The following is a 19094-nucleotide window of genomic DNA, read 5'->3' as shown; positions in this document are numbered from 1 at the left end:
ATCAACTGTAGTAATCATACACAAATGAGATAATATTAACGAATAATGTAGAGAGTCCTGGTTTGTGAAAAATTTTCAAGAACTGTCCTGAACTCTAATTTGTGAAATGATACTTAGAGATAGGGCTGTATTTGGAGGTATTTTTGAACTCTAGTGGACTGGTGAAAAAACATTTTGGGATACTTTTATGGAGAATCCTGAACTTGAGTGAATTTGTGAAAGAACACTTACAGAGGCTGATTCATTTCAATCCGACCAACGTGTAGACAGCGACATCTATCAAACCGAGTTTCACAAGAGCAACAAATCTATACTCTCATGAGAATCCGTCTCTCCTCTGTTTTGTATACCAAGCTGAAAATATTGTGATCGGCAAACTGCTGGCGAAAAAATTCGCTGAAGGTAAAGGTTGTTATTGTTCTTTCAAACTTATCATTTTCCGCATAGTAGAACAGCGTCGGAGCAAAGGCCTTGTCACTGAATGAGCCATCATAGAGTAGTCACATATGGACATTGAACCACAAAATTCAATACATTTCATTCAATGAAAAATATTCTTGTACGCCCCATATTTTGAGAATTACATATAGTGTAGTCAAACCAAAACAAACAATTTACTCAGCATGATGTGTTTATTCATTAAAAAATACGAAAATACGATTTAGGGGCAGTTCAAAAATTGTGGTCCCTGATTCAAAAATTCAATATATTTCATTTAATCAAACATTATCTTGTACGCTCTATATTTTGAGAACTACGTATAGTGTACTCAACTTCCCCCCCCCCCAAAAAAAAAAAACAATTTATTCAGTATGATGAGTTTATTCCGTAAAAAAAAATACGAAAATTCAATTTACGGTTCATTCAAAAATTTTGTAGCCCCTGATTCTAAAAATTAAATATATTTCATTCAATCAAACATTTTCTTGTACGCCTCATATTTTGAGAACTACATATAGTGTAGTCAAGCCAAAACTAACAATTTACCCCCATCAGGATCCTGCCGAATCTAGTCGGACAATTTGTCCAAGCCGACCAAATGCCGCGGTCGGATTGCCGGCGCCGGACATCCGGCGTCTTTCCGCGCGATTTTCGACCGCGACGAATAGTTGCCTTGCCGAGCAGTCGGCAAAAAGCCGGAAATGAGCATTAAATGTGCCAGCGCCACCGTCGGAAAATTGCCTTGCCGAGCAGTCGGCAAACATCCGTAAAGGTGCAGTAAATGCGCCGGCGCCGCCGTCGAAAAGAGGCTGGCAGAAGGAGTCGGCAGAGGGTCTGAAAGAGGGCTTTCAGACGATTTTGCCGACTCTGATGGTCGGCAACAGTCGGCAAAGTGTCGGCAAAGGGCATTTTATTTTACGATTTTCGACCGCTCGGCAAAAGGTCGGAAACTTTGAGCAAGTAAATCGTTGTGCCGTCGCGGACGGGTGCCGACTGTCTCCTGTGGCCCGCCACCGTCGACGGCGGGAATCCCTCTTTCCGACCGCGACTTCCTGATGGGGACTCATTATGATATGCTTATTTCCTAAAAAATACGAAAACTCAATTTAGGGGCCGTTCAAAAATTTTGTGGACCCTGATACAAAAAAATTCAATATATTTCATTCAATCAAACATTTTCTTATATGCCCCATATTTTGAGAACTACATATAGTGTAGTCAAACCAAAACAAACAATTTACTCAGTATGATGAGTTTATTCCGTAAAAAATGCGAAAATATGACTTAGGGTCCGTTCAAAAATTTTGTGGCCACTGATTTAAAAAAATCAATATATTTCATTCAATCAAACATTTTCTTGTACGCCCCATATTTTGAGAACTACAATGAGTGTACTAAAACAAAAACTAATGGTTTACTCAGTATGATGTGCTTATTCCGCATAAAAATACGAAAACTCGATTTAGGGACTGTTCAAAAGCTTTCTGGCACCTGATTCAAAAAATTCAATAAAAAATCAATATATTTCATTCAATCAAACATTTTCTTGTACGCCCCATATTTTGAGAACTACATTGAGTGTACTCAAACCAAAACTAACAGTTTACTCAGTGTGATATGCTTATTCCGTAAGAAATACGAGGCCTTGATTTAGGGTCCGTTCAAAAATTTTGTGGACCCTGATACAAAAAAATTCAATATATTTCATTCAATCAAACATTTTCTTATATGCCCCATATTTTGAGAACTACATTGAGTGTACTCAAACCAAAACTAACAGTTTACTCAGTGTGATATGCTTATTCCGTAAGAAATACGAGGCCTTGACTTAGGGTCCGTTCAAAAATTTTGTGGACCCTGATACAAAAAAATTCAATATATTTCATTCAATCAAACATTTTCTTATATGCCCCATATTTTGAGAACTACATATAGTGTAGTCAAACCAAAACAAACAATTTACTCAGTATGATGAGTTTATTCCGTAAAAAATGCGAAAATATGACTTAGGGTCCGTTCAAAAATTTTGTGGCCACTGATTTAAAAAAATCAATATATTTCATTCAATCAAACATTTTCTTGTACGCCCCATATTTTGAGAACTACAATGAGTGTACTAAAACAAAAACTAATGGTTTACTCAGTATGATGTGCTTATTCCGCATAAAAATACGAAAACTCGATTTAGGGACTGTTCAAAAGCTTTCTGGCACCTGATTCAAAAAATTCAATAAAAATTCAATATATTTCATTCAATCAGACAGTTTCTTGTAACCTTTATATTTTGAGAACTATACATATAGTGTAGTCAAGCCAAAACTAACAATTTACTCAGTATGATGTACTTACTCCGCAAAAATGTAAAAAGTCGCTTTAGGGGCCGTTCAAAAATGTTAGTGACCCTGATCCTCAAAATTCAACATATTTCATTTAATCAAACATATTTTTGTATGCTTCATATTTTGAGAGCTACATATAGTGTAGTCAAACCAAAACTAAAAATTTACTGAGTATGATGTGTTTATTCCGAAAAAAATATGAAAACCCGACTTAGGGGCTGTTCAAAAATTTTGTGAACCAAAAAAATCCAAAATATTTCATTTAATCAAAAATTTTCTTGTACGCCTCATATCTCGAGAACTACATATAATGTAGTCAAACCCAAACTATCCCATAACTCGACATGATGTGCTTATTCCTTTAAAAAGTATGAAATCTCTATTTAGGTTCCTTTCAATTATTTTGTGGTCCGTGATCTAAAAACTAATTATTGGCAAAGTTCGCAATCTTTTGATGCATTTTTTGGATCCTTCCCGAAAATCTTGATCAAGATCGAAATCTTTTGATCCATTTTTTGTATTATTCCTAAAATTCTTGTTTTTAGAATGTACTGCACTATGCGTAAGTACTTTTCATTTATCTTTGAAGCAGTGCTGCCAAATTATAAGGGAATAAAATTTGAAAACATTCATTCTGTAGGAAAATTTTGAAAACTTTCCTGTGTTTTTCTTTATTTTAAGAATATTCAAACAAAGCCTATACCAAAAAACACTACATAGTTGCAATTCAAGTCAGGTATGAATCAATTTTCTATTTTAATTAGGAGTTGAGTTATCGCAATTTTGCCAGTACAGGAAAGCATGAATATATAGAACGAAAGATTTAAACATATATTGTTTGATGCTAATCCAATGGCGGTCGAATTGCGAATACGTACTATATCACGCGTGAGCAAGCGTGACAAATTGAGCACTTGTTTACACGTGCTGAATATAATCAAAGAGGCAGAATGAAGGTTTTTCTTCTACCACAACGGAATATCTTCTTGTCGGAGGATCAACAGTGGAATACATTTGCTGGTTGTACTGAATTCAGCTAATTATTTCTACAATTTATACGAGATAGTATATTTGTTTTACAAACAAATCATTACAGACGTAGCTGCAACTTTTGAACAACTTCAAATGTAATCTATAACAGTGATTCTAGATCTGGGGACGCGGAAGATATGGAGTAATGATTAAGGGACTCAAACACTTTAACTTGAAAAATGATAATTACTAGGATCCAAGCGAGTGATAAAGAAAAAAAATACATTAAGCACAGACAATGTACACATTTAATCCTACAAAGTATACAGGAAGCTTACTAAATAATGCAGTAAGTTATATACAAGTAGAAAAATTGCAAGTGCGCAAGTGTCAAATAGAAGTGCGTTAAACGCGAATGGAGATGATAGCCCAATGCTGGCAAACTAAGAAAGTTGAATGCGATAGATGATATTCGAGAAGAGGACAGACAACAAATTATGAATTCACAGAGAGAACTATATGACAATCTTAAGAAGAGTTTATAAATGTCGCTTCAGGCTACTTTGAAGGCATCGTTGCAAAGAAACATTCTGGCCAAAATTGATGGTGATCCACCAAGTACTTTTTGAGATTTTGTATCTCCCTATTGGATATACGGTCAGACTAAGTAAATACATGAAGAAGTTTATGATGTTTATGATAAAATAAACTTCTTATAAATCAGTTACACACAGGAGACCTAGAGAAGTATGTACCATTTAATTTTGTATTTCTTGGTGAAACTTATGCACACCACTATAGATTTCTTCCAATAAGCGAGCTTCTCAGTCGCAAAGCGGTTAGCGTACGCGCGTTTGGCGTGGAAGACCCGAGTTAGATTCATCGGTGAGAGCTCATGTTTCGGATTCCTCGTTAATTAGTAAGTCCACGTCTCGTGTAGCCTTGTTGCTGAACGGAACGTTAAACTCAATTCAATTCAAGAAGTCTTCCAATAAGCAAAGAAAAATAATTTTAAACAACGAAATGTGATTCATCGGTTTGTGTTCCAACCTTCTATTCTTAACCAAACCAATATTTATTTTTTAAAAAAATCACACAGAAGTAATAAATAAAATATTGTAATATGAATGAGTATTTTAAAATTCAAATGCTGATTGATGATTGTTTTCTGAATTACTTAGTGACCCATGGAAGAAATAAATCCATAGTTCATTGGGATTTTATACAGCTCTATGCTTTTCATTTTAAAAAAAATGAAAAGAATATGGGATATTTCAAAAATATCTTTTGAACGAACTGACGATAATGGTACATTTCATCAAAATACCAAATCATAAAAATAAATTGAAGAATCTAAACTCTACATGTACTGGCTCAAATCTAGAAAAGTACTACTAAATCTGTTAAGACAATTATGAAACAAAGTTTTAAATTGTATACAACAGAACGGTTCATGCTTTTTAAATTTTTCGAATTAACTCCCTCGTATTGCAGGTACTTTTTTTTTTTTGCCTTCACAGTATAAGCAAACTTACCTTCAAAGTGTAAGAGGGGTTGTATCTATGGCTCATGCTGCAATTTATAGAAACGTATTATTTTTAACTAATTTCGACCTGAATACTAAATTTGGCTCTTTATTTTTATTTCCGTAAACATTTTTATAGAAACGTAAGTGAAAAAAATATTTTTATTTCGGCTAGCTTTATTCACTCAAAACAGTTATTTTCATCGCTTCACCACTTACTATACAATTTTAAACTTTAATAATTTCAAACTTTATTTATTTACAGGTTTTCAGCAGCATCTCTAGTTAATGTAATCATCATCAAGGGGAAAACTGTACAGGCTTAAAATGAATAGTGATTGGTACAAGGATGTTAGTTACCTATGGAACTAAGGTAATAATATTAGTTTAGTTGGACTTTAGCACAATATTCAGTATATACACTATTTACTGAACTCCATGGATGGTGTCTTTGTTTCTCAGTATACGAAAACGGAAATTGAAGTATAAAAGTTACTGTAGGCATCGCATATGTAAAGATTTTCACCAGTACGTAGTCTGGTAACTACAATATTAAGTAGAATTTGTTTGTAACTGAAATACTGAAAGCCATATGAATATTTGTGTGTGTGTGTGTGTGTATGTTTGCAGTCTTCGGTAAAGTTTCATAGAAAAATATTATTTTAAAAATCATATTAGTGTGCTTAGGTTTCAATGCCTTTACTAATGCGTATTATTCATACTTACCTTGTTTAAAAGAATAAATGCCGAAAAACAAACAAAGTTTTCGGATTACCTGTTACCTGCTTGTGCGTTTTTTTAACTTTAAAATGTACGTTTTCGGTAACACTTTATATTGCTGATGTATTAGTTTGCCAACGAAAAGCTACTTTTGAATCAGTGCGAAGTGCGTGACTATACACTAGAACTCGCGGTACCATCTTCTACCAGTAGAATTATTCAATGTGACATTTTGTAGGCTAGTTAATGAAATATTTGTTTATGAAATATAGACAAAATAACATAAATAACAATAACATTTGAATAATTCGTGTGAATGAAACTTATTTCCCATTAGTATCTAAATAAAGTAAAATAAATATTGTCAGTCTTCAAAGATTTGTAAAAAAATACATGTAATCTATTAGTGAAATATAAACGAAATCTATGGAACTATTTATTATTATTATTATTATTATTATTATTATTATTATTATTATTATTATTATTATTATTATAGAAAATTGTTCATAAAAACTTATCACTACTAATAGACTTTCCTTGAATTTATACGAATGAACAAAAAGTGTATCACTGTTAGGAGAGACCAGACTACAATAAATATGCTTTATATGTTTGCTCCTTAACAGTTAATGTTTTAAAATACAGTATGTTAATAAATAGTTAATCAATTTTATTAGAATGACGATTATCAGCTGAATCAGGTTGGCAATGAACCACAAACTCTCCAACATAGTGAAAATTCGTTTATCTTTATTTTCTCGGGAACAAGTTGCAATTTATCCAGAAACATGTCATATTGTTCTGTTCGATGTAGTCCTTCGATTTATATTATGTCATCTTTTGGCAGTGTTACAGATAAACCAAAAGTACATTATCAATATTTGAAGTATGACAATAACTGTAATGTATATAAACATTGTGTACTATATTCTTTGCTGGTGTCATTACGGTATATCATTAATTCATGAAAAAAATCATTTATTCATATTTCATTATCAGATTTTATCTTATTAGGTACTGCAGTTATTGTACACTATCAATTCTTTAGGCTTACTAAAAAAAATTCTTTTTCTCGATTTTTTTCGGAAACTACGCATGAGGATTTACCTTCACTTGTTCAACTCAATCATTTCTATCGATTTTCATACGTCTCATCTTTGGATATTTTTCCCTTAAGGGTCTTCACTTCAGTGAAATTAAACTATCGCTAATTTTAAAGTTTTTTCTGTAATATCTTCAAAACAAATAAAAATATTTGAAAAGCAGAAATGTAGTGAACTAGATAATACGATTTTGCATGTGATACCGTTATCACAACTCATGTATCTACTGTCGATTTGCAACTGTAGATAGATTTAGAATTGTTTGCGGATTGTGTAAATAGCGGCATACCGAAAGCAAATAAGTGGATTGTGGTAAAGATATCACATGCAAAATCGTATTGTCTAGATCACTACGTTTCTGCTTTTCGAATATTTTTATTTATTTTCAAGATATTACAGAAAAACTCTAAAATTAGCGGGAGTTTAATTTCGCTGTAGTCAAGATCCTTAAACGTTAATTGTAGACTTATTTAAAAATTCTTATTAATGATCATATAATTAATCAAATGATAACGTTCAGAACGGGGTTTTTCTCAGCTGAAAGATTTAACATGACTTTCAAAGATCGTTCAGGCTACTTTTCTTTTCATGTATCATATAAAAGAAACTTTTCATTAAGAATCTTATAAAATTGAGATTCATTATGCTATGTTTCTCTAGGAAAAGTCTAGAAAGACTTGATTTTGGAGTGAATTTTTTCTGAGATTTATATTAAACAACTCCAACGACACTTTCTAATATCTTTCATATACAAACATTACATTAACAATATGAATATGACATATGAATTCTTTCGATGTCAAGTGGCCTACATCCAACAGAATTAAAACTGAGCTAATACCATAATTTACTTCTCGTAATGTTTATCTCTTTTAATGGACTTTCGTAAACAATTAACTATTAGACCATAAGCTACATAATTATGATTTTAGTTGCAAACATAACGTAAACGGAATTCTTCATGAAGTGTTGAACTTCAAATTTCTTTCCCGGGAGTCACTTTTCTAGAAATAATCTGAAAATAATTAATTTATTGAAGACATGAACATTTTTTGGACGAAATTTGAGGGAAACAATTACAGCGATTTGGTCTGACTTGTAAAAAGTTAAAGAAAACGTTCTTTTTCCTGTCATTATGCTTAGATGCGACAATTTACGTGGAAACGGCTAAGATCACTTATGTCTGTTTTATGAATACACTTAACACTGAGAAATTTAGAGCATGATATATTTCTTTTTCTTCAGAAGAAAATCCAAAAATGAACGCTTTACTGGTAGGTTGACTTATAACAATTTTCTGGAAAATGGATCTAGTGATCATTTTCGTATATCGTAAATAAATGATTCAGTAAAAGCCTAAAATATAACAGAAGGTATCCCTGTTGAAGAAAGCAGATTCAAAACTGGACGCATTTCTTCATTCACGTATTTCAGATTATTTTAAGAGCAATGAGTCTGGTTCTTCCTCGTAAACGTATTTCTTCAATAAATATGTCATTGTCAAAGCTTAGAAATCACCACAAATTCTTTTGGATAAATTCGGAGCGGGTACTTTACTTGTTGAACACATATATTTTTATAGACGATTTATTTTCCAAAACTAAATCAATTTTCTTCATATTTCATTAATAACGATTAAATTAACAATCCAAATATGTTGCATCATGGGTTTTATCTGTACAATAGGATAAAGAACATTTTACTAGTGGGTTAAATTGTTTCGGGAGGCTTTTACGGTTTTGTACATACTTGAAAAGTAAATTTTATTATATACTCTACAGTGTAACACAATTCATTTTTCTCATAAAATTACATAAGTTGTGTAATTTATGTAATTTATTGGTTAAGTTCTGTTCTACTGATTTTCTAGAAAACAACCCAAATAATTTTCTTCGCATGTTTTAAATAAATATCTCATAACATTTCTATAAATAAGCATCATAAGATGTTGAAAATATGTATGTATATCTCACTAATAAATCTCCAAATAAACATCATTCATATTTCTAGATAACTTTCATTAACAGATCTACAAATTAACATGAAAATTTCTAAATATTTTTTTTCATAAACGGATTTACAAATAAGCGCCATTATTTTTTCTAGATATATTTCATCTACAGGTAAGTATAATGTAAATATTCTTTTTCATTAGGAAATATGCAAATAATTTCTTATTCGTAGAAATAATTCAGACAAGGGAATTTCCGTTGACCGAATATTGCATTATTGCTGCAGTTTAAATGTGCTTGAAAAATAAAACTGACTGTTATGCAAATTTAGTTGCAAATATTAAATTATTCCCCATATATTAGCATTGGAATGTTATTGATGGGAGCGTTTTCTCTCTCTAGGGAAACATCTCGGGAGAGTTAATGTGCTAAAAATCTAAGTTGGGTCATGACCTACACATTTACCAAAAATTATCACACTTGGTATAGCAATTTAGGAGTTTACCGCCAAACATCATTAGTTTTCATTTTGATTATATGTATATATATAGAGAGAGTAATTTATTACTTTATGTGAACTCCTTTTCAATGACATTTACAGGGATGTTTTAATACATTTCATAAATTTACAGTTCATTAGAAATTTAGAATTTAATTTAGAAACTTTCGGAGTCTATTTAAAATTTAGTCAAATATATAATATCAAAATTTATCTTCCGAAGGAACGGCGTAATTGTCTGTTGGTCCTGGGCGTGTACTTGAGTTACATGGGTTGGGTCCATGAAATCTACAAATTGCCAGCTGTAGAGAAAGCATAACTTTCTTAAGAACACCGATTTCTTTTGGAAATAAAATAAAATAAATAAACAATTCAAAAAAGGCATAAATTGTTTATTATTTTGTTGTGTACTTTTGTGGTAATACGAATGTTAAAATAATTAAATAATGTCAAGATATAATGTCAATAAATAATTAAATAATATAACAAAATATAAAATGGCACACTACTGTCTTACTGCACATTTTTTAAAAAAAATGAATATTAGAAAAAGGTATCTCCCTATAGCTTCACATCACTTTCTACGCACACACATATCTTCTACCGTATCCACTTGTAAATGTATTTAGATTATATATTATATAACGAAATACTTTAGTTTGTATAATATTTACCTGTACCGTGGGCAAAAAGTGCTCATAAATATGTAATATACTTAGTAGAATGTTCATTTTAAATTAACAGAAAAGAAGAATGTTTTTAATATATGTAAGAGATTATTATGGGATAGTTGTGGCTATGTACATGTTATGTGTTGACCTAGTCAAGTGAATTTATGTATTTCACGGTTTTAAAAAGGAATATTTAAGACATATCAAGCAATAAAGGTGAGGCTAATGATCTTTGAATATCTGAGTTGATTCTTGCATAAAGAAAAGTTATTATCGCTTCGTAACTTATATTTTACCAGACGGACCAGGTTGACGACGCTTTTCTATAGAGTCGTTATAAAAATTTGGTTTACCAAACCCGGGATCTTTTGAAAATTCAGTTCCCGAAGAAGGAAAGTAGGGCTGAATTTACTTGGATATTACCATTTATGAATACGAACTTAACCGTATTACGAAGCGGTAAGGTCATCAAAAGAAAAATGGATAGTGAAATAGTGCAACAGGAATCTAATACCAGTAATCCAGGTGAAATTAGTGCAACACCAAGTTTGTCATCTGAGGATCGACTTTTGTTAGCTGTGCAGCGACAAATTATGCAAATGACGACTGAGATAAAACAAACCATGGAACAGAAGCTCAATGAATCTAACACAAACATGGAACAGAAGTTCTATGAAGCTAACCAGACCATGGAACAGAAGATAGAATTGAAATTCAACGAAGCTAAAAAGACCATGGAACAGAAGTTCTATGAAGCTAACCAGACCATGGAAAAGAAGATAGAACTGAAATTTAATGAAGCTAGCAAGCAGTATGAAGAATTAAGTAAACGAATAGAACGGATAGAACTGAAATCAGACGATACGAAACAAACAATCGTCCAGGTGATGAACGACATATCCTTGCAGTTTGAAGAGAAGTTAAAAAGGTTAGCCGATGAGTGTCAAGAAAAGCACGATCATCAAAATCATGAAATCTGTGCTGTAAAAAAGGATTTAACGTTAATAGAATCTTCCGTTAAACATCAAAAGATCCAGTTGGCTACTATGCAGGAAGAAATTAAAACGTTACAGGCTAGAGACACCATTTATCGCAATAATCTGGGCAATGATCGCTTCGAGTTTCCCCAATCACCGGATATAAATACGCCTTCGCCGGAATCTGAGGAGGATATTATATTAGAGGAAAATTGTCCGAAGATCACTGATGAACGAAATATAAATGGTATCATGACACAGCACGCTACGGACCGGAACAATCACACCACAAGAACAAGGAGTGAGAAAAGAAAGGTAAAGCTAAGTGTCAAGATGAGCGAAATCAAAGCCATGAGTAAATTTAGTGGTAAGTGCAATGAAAATGCTAGTTCTTTCTTAGAGAAATTCCAAGACGAATGTAATATAATGTCTATCGACCGATCACAATACATGAAATTAATACCCCATGTATTACTCCCACCTTGTTCCTTATGGTTTAAGGCAATACGTGATCACATTAGTACATATGAGGAATTTAAAGCGGCATTGATCGCGAATTACGAAAATGACTTTTTGCTGGCAAACAGAGATGCCACTCTTAGAAATCAACATTTCAATCCTCGATTGCACAAATCTATTGTAGAGTTTGTTATAAATGTCTATAATGAATTAAAGGTTGTTAATCCCTTGCAATCGGAATCAAGAATAATTGCATCGATTCGCAATTTGCTTCCATTTAAATTACAGCAGATCTTATTTTCCACACAGTGTATGAGTTTCAGTCATTTATTAATGCTTGTACAATGCTACGAAACTCAATACCATGCTATGAATCTAACACAATCAGGAATGGGTAAAAATAAGAATAATTCAGATCATTTGGTCCCTGTTCGGAATTTGAATATCCGAAGTGTGAATAATAATGAACCGAACCTAAGACGAGTATACTCTAGCAATCAAAATGAACAAAATAGACAAGGTTATGTAGGGAATCCGCCTAACCTAATTAATCGTAATAATTCCTATGTTAGACCATATAGTCAAAATAGGTTTAAAAATAGACGAAATGTATGGAGAAATTCCACCAACGCAGCGAACTACGTGGATAGAAGTAATGGAAGGATAAGAGATGGCACTTCACATCAAGATCCAGGTATTGAAGTAATTTCTGTACAAAACAATAATACAGGACATAATCATGATTGTGCTGTACAGTGTACCCTATTGGAACCCTACTCGAGTATGAATTTAAACTAATTGCGGCTGATATGGTAGGGGTTAAACCCATGTCAGCTGTAGGTTCTCATGAGCATTTATCTAAAAATTTAAGCGATAATTTCTATGAACATTTATCTTCCAATTTACCGGTTCATGCTAATTATGAAAATGATCTTTCCTATGACGTTTCTGTAAAATAAATTTATTTACTTCCATTTGATTATTCAAACGTAGGTTATGTTTAATTTTTATTCTTTCTTATTAATGTGAAGAATCATAATTCAATTTATAATTAGTTAAAGGCAAAAAAAATTACTTTATATCAGATTGATTTGTGTTTAATTGTCAAAGATTATGTTAAGAATAAGATCCATTCTATAAAATCCATTATTCAATAACTACCTTGAATGAAATTCTTCTTTATTTATGACATCTTAGTGCTACTATGTATACATTACAATTGCAACATCTAACTTATTTGTTATACAATGCGCCCGAAAAGAATAAATATTATTTGTCACATCATCGTTTGTAATAATGATCGAAACTAGTAATCTTGATAATTTGTGTTTCACCCTCGTTAATTATATTTCTAAGCGACGATGTTTTTAATGATAAAGAATAAATAATAATGTAATAAAAGAGAAATATTAATGAAATCAAAGATTTATTGTAAATGTATTTATGTGAATGATAATAACTAATATTTTATATATATATGAAGGTTAACAAAAAAATAATGAAGATATATACGAGGTGTGATCAAAATATAAGGAACATATGTAATGTACGAACATTAATCTAATCAGACCAGTGGTTCTTGAATATAAAAGCCAAGCCTACTCATGACTTTTATATTCAGTCCCTTTGGCGGGCGACATTTTCTATAACGAAATACTTTAGTTTGTATAATATTTACCTGTACCGTGGGCAAAAAGTGCTCATAAATATGTAATATACTTAGTAGAATGTTCATTTTAAATTAACAGAAAAGAAGAATGTTTTTAATATATGTAAGAGATTATTATGGGATAGTTGTGGCTATGTACATGTTATGTGTTGACCTAGTCAAGTGAATTTATGTATTTCACGGTTTTAAAAAGGAATATTTAAGACATATCAAGCAATAAAGGTGAGGCTAATGATCTTTGAATATCTGAGTTGATTCTTGCATAAAGAAAAGTTATTATCGCTTCGTAACTTATATTTTACCAGACGGACCAGGTTGACGACGCTTTTCTATAGAGTCGTTATAATTAATATTAACATATTTCTTAATTCATTCACTTAGACAGTCCATTTGTTCATGTTGAAACGAGTAATTCTTATTATTAACTAAAGAATTTAAAGTTCACTAATCAGAATTGGGTAATTTTCCAGGAACAAAAATTAAATCAAATACACAATAAACAAGCAAATGAATACGAAAATATGGAGAACTCTCATAACTTTAAATAATAAATAAATAAATAAATAAATAAAATAGAAAAATGGAACCTTATAATATGGAATTTTTATTGTGCTGTATGGGGCGGAAACGTGGACATTGCGTAAGGGTGACGAAAATCGACTGGAAGCCTTCGAAATGTGGGTGTGGAGAAGAATGGAAAGAGTTAGTTGGTTCGAGCGGAAAACGAATGAGAGAGTGTTAGAAATGGTGGGTGAGAAAAGAACACTTTTAGATATTATTAGGAAGAGGAAGAGAAACTGGTTGGGACATTGCCTAAGAAGAGATTGTATCATGAGGGACGTCCTAGAGGGTATGGTGGCGGGAAAGAGAGGGAGGGGGCGAAGGAGACTACAATTAATGGATGATATTAAAACAGAAAGATCATACGCGAAGACGAAAAGGTTAGCGGAGGACCGTGGAGCATGGAAGCTTCTCAGCAGCGGCACGTGACCTGCCAATAAAGGCAGAATACCTATGATGATGATGATAATATGGAATGATTTGATTTTCCACAAAATCCCGAAATGACTACTTCATGAGACGAAAAACCTTTATAAAACTACTGTGACATATCTTAGACCTCCACAGTACCAATTTCTAATATTCTGATACCTATTCATAGCTAACTGGCCCTTGTAAGTCAATTGAAAGAATTTAAATTTTTAAAAAAACTTAATTAACAATTTTTAAAAAGCTTCGAATACAGTGAAAATAATTCTTCGCCTTTTGTTCCGAACTGAAGACAAAGGAAGCAAGTCCCGGGATGAAAACTGAGAAATACCCATGTAGTCGGAGCTCTTACTCTTCATAATTCTATTTTTTTTTTATTTTGCCTTTCTCAGTGTATAATATGAACTATCGAGTACGAAATAAATAAAGAAAATTGATTTATTAAATTAATCACTACTTATGTATTACTGATGACAATGAATGTAAACTCCTTACCTCTCCCTCCAATTTTATCGATCTCCTTCTTTTTTGTTATAATACATATAGATGAGGAATTCTCGTGATGAGAACTTTTATTTGATGTTCATATCTCAGGGAAATAGTAAATATTTCTCCAGCTCAGACAAAATGTCGCCTGATGCCCGCCATGTTGACTGTTTGAGACGTTACCTCTGTTGTCCACACTGTCACCATGATTCCAAATATGACTCATTTATTGAAATCAGTTAATCTGTTCAGGGTTTGAGCCCCGCACTGGAACTAATGACATGAATACATACTCATATACGGATATGCCAAACACTATATTTTCGTTTTGCCTTCGTCGTGGTCAGGCATTCGTTCCGCCTCTACGTAGATTTACTTCACAGTGCTCATGTTGATGACCATGCAAACACTATTATAAAGCATCGCTGACAATAAAGAAGGCGTAAATCTTTTTTAAAAAAGATTTTATAGTGTAAATTATATTTTTGTTTTTAAAAATCAGAAAGATACTTCAAAGTTCGGTACATTTTTGGTTTGGTCGATTCTTTTTTCAATTCTATACAATTTTGTAAATCATAATTTATTTATTCTACAGTATAGCATGAAGATCTTCTTTCAAGATGAAGAAAGAAAGTTAAACATTGTAATTTCTTGATTTGTTTTCTTTGATCGAAACTTTCGAAAACATGTAGTACGCGCTTTCGCCGTAAGAGATCTGTGTCTAATTTCCAGTGGGAGCTCATGTGGTGAAAGCTCCAAACATTTGAATGTCTTGTGGTGGTCCAGATTCCACCTTCAAGTACCCTCGGCGCTGTAAAGGGACACCAAAACTTTTATAAACAAACAGCTACTTAAAAAGGAATTCAGACCACGACGACGGGTCCTTTATCAATAAGGTGTTACATTACACTAGCGCGGATTGCAGCTTCTTTTTTCTGTAGCATGCTATCAATATCGGAGAGGATGAATTTCAACTTCAGTTCGGCCCATTCCTGAAACAACTAGCCAACGGGAGTAGGGGGATATTGATATCTCCTCTTTACGACCCATTCCAACATGTGAGAAGGTTTCCCGAATAAATATAAAATCAGGTGGACTCGCGGGCTAGGTGAGATCTGAGATGTCTACTTCACGTTTAGTAAACCATTCCCACACAATCCTGACTTGGTAAACGGTGCAGTTGTCGTCTTGACACTGGGACTATGAAATGAGATCACCTCACAAAATCCGGACAAATGGCAACACCTCATTATCCAGAATGAATACGTAATCTACAGGCTTCATGAGGTTGGACACCTCTATCAAGTGACTCACACCAACATTCGAAATACACACCCACAACATGGCACTACTACCATCTTCTGAACAGCCCTTTACACACTGAGCTTTGTAGATTCCTTAGGCAGTGTATCTACAATAATGCAATGGCAGTGTTTCCTCGCCCACAACAGTTGAGTTATCTTCTGTATAGCACTCAGCCTGGGGCGTACTCTTGCAACCCAACTGAATATGCCTACGCCATGCAGTTCTCGTCGCAGAGTTCACTCAGAAACTTGACGATTAGGTCCTGCATTGTACTTCTGCAGATTTTCTGCCCGTTTTGGAACAATTTAGAGGTGCTAATCTTCCCAGACGTCTATGATCACGCTCGGGGGTTTCCTGCAACTGTTAATCTGAGACGTACTTCACTCTGTATGGAGGATTCGGACACACAATAACGAACTGCGCCACTTTCCGCAGGGTATGTCCATGATCATGCCTGAAAACAATTGCACTCTTTTGCCGCTCGGTCACATCCCTTCTTCTGGATATGGTTCAACCTGTAATTAAACGATACCGCATCAGCTTGCACGTCTTACACTTGCCGCTAACTGTCAAAAATAACATGCAATTCTCACACTCGCGATATTTTAGAAGCATATTGTTATGCCAGGCCATTTTCAACAAAGCCCGTAGAAACTCCATATTTTGTAAAATTTTGTTCAGGGCACTTATAGACGTGACAGTTCGTGAAGGAAAAAAAACGTGTGTAGGAAGAAGTTTACATTAATATTTTTAAGGTATATAGGTATAATGATTTCAGTAAGATAGTGATTTTTAACTTTTATTGCGTAAACAAATATAATTCTGATGAGTTATTTCTAGTTGACGCGAAACCAATATATTTTATACTAATGATATGCCTAATTTTAGATGTCTTTGCCTTGAACCTCATTTCCACTTCAAATAACTTCAAATGCTATTTTAAAGTCTACATCTAGTTAATATAAAATAAAATTTCGACAATATTTTTTTTTCCTTTCGAATTCTGATTTTTTCACTTTTTTATTTCAAGGAGAATAACATAACCTAAGATTGTAATTTTAGATATGTGGAAGTGTCAATTAATAACAAAATGAAAACTAAACTAAAATCTAATGAACATTTATCTTGGAACCTTTCTCTGAAACATTTGTTCTCATTAAGTTTCCATTCGATGAATTAATATGAGTGTTGGATATTAAAAAGAAGTACAATAACGACCCAGAAAGCTCCTTCAGAGACCTAAATAACTCCATGTCGCTTCCAAGATTCATTTTCACTTTAAGATTTTTCCCTGGTTGTAGTAAGGAATTAGTTGTTTAAAAAATTGTTTTTTACGTTTATTATCACGTTCTGAGTTAAATCGTCTATTGGGCTAGTTTTCAGAAAAGTCTATTTTTCTCTTACTATACTCAACTAGTCCCTATCTCCCTATTATAACTTTATTCGTATTTCATAAATAAATATTTCAGCAATAACCGAAAGGAGACAGAATTTAATAAATCGAAGCTAGAAGTGTAATATAGGAACCCGTATCTTTTGTATTCTTTATTGTTATCAAACCTTTTCTGAAGACAAGCATTTTTCCTAAAATTATTCGCTCACCTCCATTAAAAAAAAAACTTATTGCATAACTTAAGAAGACAACCAGGAATATCAAAAGTGCAAGAAATAAGCCAGGTATTATCTATAAAATATATTAAACAATAACTATGTGTGTTGTGCTGTATGGTTGCGAAACATGGGCACTGACTCTGAGGGTAGAACGGAGATTGAAAGTATTTGAGTACAAAAACCTGAGACCCAAGAGAAACGGAAATGGGGAATGACGAAATCTTCATAATGAGAAACTATATACTTTATATCGTTTACCAAACATTGTTAGAGTCATCAAATCTAGGAGATCCAGGTAGACAGGCCATGTAACAAGAATGAAAGAAAGTAGGGGCGCTTTCAAAGTTTTTGCTGGAAACCCAATAGGAAAAAGTCTATTAGGAAGACCTAGGCACAGATGGGAGAACAACATTAAGATTGATCTCGCAGAATTAGGAATATAAAGTAGAAATTGGATCCAGTTGGCTAAGGAGAGAGGAGGTCAATGAAGAGATTTTGTGAACGCGGCATTGAATCTCCAGGCGCAATAGACTATAGAGTTAATTACTTAGTATCTACAAAATGCAATTAAATAAACTACTTAATTTATAAACCCTTTTTTATGGACCAGAAATTTGGGGCGCAGCTTTTGACGCCATAATTTTTTAGGCACCCAAATATATAGTTTTTGAAAGCTCTAGAAAACAATTATTAATTAATATAATACGGCTTTGTAGAAACTAACTCATTTCTAAAATTTTGAAAATTACAGATGAGATTAACGGAAAAACCTACGATTGGAATACACTCTTGATTTTTCGTTAATTCTAGTATATCCTACAGCAAAAAATATTTAAATGTGTTCACTTGTTTAGTTATCTTACCTCATTCTTTGCTTCTAATATATCTTCTTTTTGATCTTGATTTACTTCGCGCTCTTATTTATTTTCTGTTACATATTTTCTCCAGTATCGCAGTGAATTGATCTCCTGATCTCAGCAAGTTTTCTTCCCTTTCTTACTTTAAATACAGTAGCATCTACAAGCCTTACTTTGTTAAACAACTCTCATTACTCACAATACTTTTGTTTTTGAGTGAATTTTTTTTCCACATTTCAACTCAAAAATTGATAATATTGACCTTTTTTTCAGTTTTTCTTCAGTTCCTGTTCGTCCTCTTTCCAGTAACAGGTGACCAAACAACCTAAGTGTGGGATTTTCCCGGGGATTCTCTCGTTTCCTCCCACTTTCTTCATTCCACTATTTCATTCATCATCACCATCTCCTTTAGCCCACACTGCATAACCATGGGACGTAAAACTCAAAGATTTCATTTCATTTTTATTTCTTTCCAGTAACAGCTTTTTGGTTCGTAATATAGTGGCAGAACGATC

General features: G+C 32.9%; 1 protein-coding gene across 45 annotated transcripts in view; it reads left to right on the top strand.

Annotated features, from left to right (window-relative positions):
- LOC145664324 (uncharacterized) overlaps positions 1 to 19094 on the top strand; it is a 1583153-nt gene that overhangs the window by 943509 nt on the left and 620550 nt on the right. For all 45 annotated transcript variants that reach the window (XM_081730946.1, XM_081730945.1, XM_081730944.1 and 42 more), the window contains one exon: positions 5543 to 5650. In XM_081730946.1, the coding sequence (XP_081587072.1) occupies positions 5543 to 5566 (24 nt within the window). In that variant the 3' untranslated portion in view covers positions 5567 to 5650. The remainder of the gene's footprint in view (positions 1 to 5542; positions 5651 to 19094) is intronic.

This window comes from Thermobia domestica, chromosome 11, assembly GCF_964235325.1.
Source record: "Thermobia domestica chromosome 11, izTheDome1.hap1.1, whole genome shotgun sequence".
In the NCBI taxonomy this organism is placed as follows: domain Eukaryota; kingdom Metazoa; phylum Arthropoda; class Insecta; order Zygentoma; family Lepismatidae; genus Thermobia; species Thermobia domestica.
This window is presented reverse-complemented; position numbering and strand designations above follow the sequence as displayed.